Genomic DNA, 1,671 nt, shown 5'->3' on the forward strand with positions numbered 1-1,671 from the left:
AACAGAAGATAAGATGGCTCTTGCTGAGCATAGTGGTGTATACCTGCTATTCTGACACTCAGGAGGCAGAGACATGAGGGTTGCTTGCAAAGCTCAAGTCTGAACAACATATATAGTAAGTTCTGGGCCATTCAGGGTTACATGTAAGACTCTGTCTCAAAAAAAAAACAAAAAAACAAAAAAAAAAAAACCCAAGAATAGCCAGACAATAAAAATCAAATACATGTGTACAAAAGAGAGAAAGAAAAGAAAATATGATGGGTTCCTTTAAAAAGATTTAAAAAGATTTAAATGATGGCCAGGCATGGTGGTTCACACCTTTAATCCTAGTACTCTGGAGGCAGAGGCAGGGGGATCTTTGTGAGTTCAAGGCCAGCCTGGTCTACATAGTCAGTTCCAGGACAGCTGAGGCTACAGGGAGACCCTGACCAAAAAAAATAAATAGGTTTATCTGGACCAACTGTATGGCCAAAGGGATTCCCAGATAGTAACCCAGCCCAGAACTGGGAAAATGAACAGCAGACCCCAATCTTATCCAAAGGAATATAGACAACTGATTACCACTAGATGAGTGAAACTTGTTCACTGAAACATTTTGACTTGCATTAATGCTTTACATCCTGCATTTATATTAAAAATTCACACACAAATGAAAATGAAAAACTGCCAATACCTGATTTCTGTCCCCTATTTTCCACTCGCAATCATATACTTAGGTACCTTTTGACCCCATGGAAAAAAATATCTAACATTCAGAACTACTGATAACAGGAAGAAGAGGAAAAAAAATTTTAGAATGAAATGCTTCCCCCATAGTGGATTCTTAAGCACGTTCTCCACGTATGCGGCGTGCTAGCTGGATATCTTTTGGCATAATTGTTACACGTTTGGCATGGATAGCACACAGGTTGGTATCTTCAAAAAGGCCAACCAGATAGGCCTCACTTGCCTCCTGCAAAGCACCAATAGCTGCACTCTGGAAGCGCAGATCTGTTTTGAAGTCCTGAGCAATTTCTCGCAGCAGATGCTGGAAGGGGAGTTTGCGGATCAGAAGTTCAGTGGACTTCTGATAGCGCCTAATTTCACGGAGTGCCACAGTACCAGGCCTGTAACGATGAGGTTTCTTCACCCCTCCAGTAGAGGGCGCACTCCTGCGAGCGGCTTTTGTAGCCAGTTGTTTCCTGGGTGCTTTACCACTGGTGGATTTGCGAGCAGTCTGCTTTGTATGAGCCATGGTACAGACACCTCCTCACTTACCCCCCTTCTCCTTCGGCTGGAGCTCAGCGAGCGAGTGGCGGCGCTGGCCTGAGAGAGCGGCGGCTGCTTTTGATTTTTTAAAAAATATTTTATTTATTACTTTTATTTTATGTGTATGAGTGTATTCGGAATCCCCTGGAACTGGAGTTAAGGACAGTTCGTAGAAGCCATGTGGGTGCTGGGAATCGAACCCGGGTTCTCTGCAAGAGCAGTCAGTGCTCTTAACCGCTGAGCCATCTCTCCAGCCCCTGCCTTTGATTTTTTTTAAAAATAGTTACTAATACCTCTAATGCCACAGAAATAATTACACATGTATGTATTTATATATAACTAACATTGAGGATTTTTTTTTTTAAGTGCTAAGTGACTTTCATACAAGAATACATCCATCTAAAGGCTTTTCTCCGAAGGAGA

General features: G+C 42.3%; 1 protein-coding gene across 1 annotated transcript; it reads right to left on the bottom strand.

The window, feature by feature from the left end:
- Nucleotides 1-735: 735 nt before the first annotated feature.
- LOC103740671 (histone H3.3-like) lies at nucleotides 736-1,286 on the bottom strand. The gene has a single exon (XM_008841354.3). It carries the CDS (start codon nucleotides 1,232-1,234, stop codon nucleotides 824-826), a length of 411 nt encoding a protein of 136 aa, XP_008839576.1. The 5' UTR covers nucleotides 1,235-1,286; the 3' UTR covers nucleotides 736-823.
- Nucleotides 1,287-1,671: the final 385 nt, after the last annotated feature.

This window comes from Nannospalax galili, unplaced genomic scaffold (genome assembly GCF_000622305.1).
Source record: "Nannospalax galili isolate Female #2095 unplaced genomic scaffold, S.galili_v1.0 scaffold399, whole genome shotgun sequence".
NCBI lineage: Eukaryota > Metazoa > Chordata > Mammalia > Rodentia > Spalacidae > Nannospalax > Nannospalax galili.

Excerpts from the sequence above, each read along its gene's own strand:
- LOC103740671 (XM_008841354.3), bottom strand. The coding sequence starts at position 1,234 with ATGGCTCATACAAAGCAGACTGCTCGCAAATCCACCAGTGGTAAAGCA.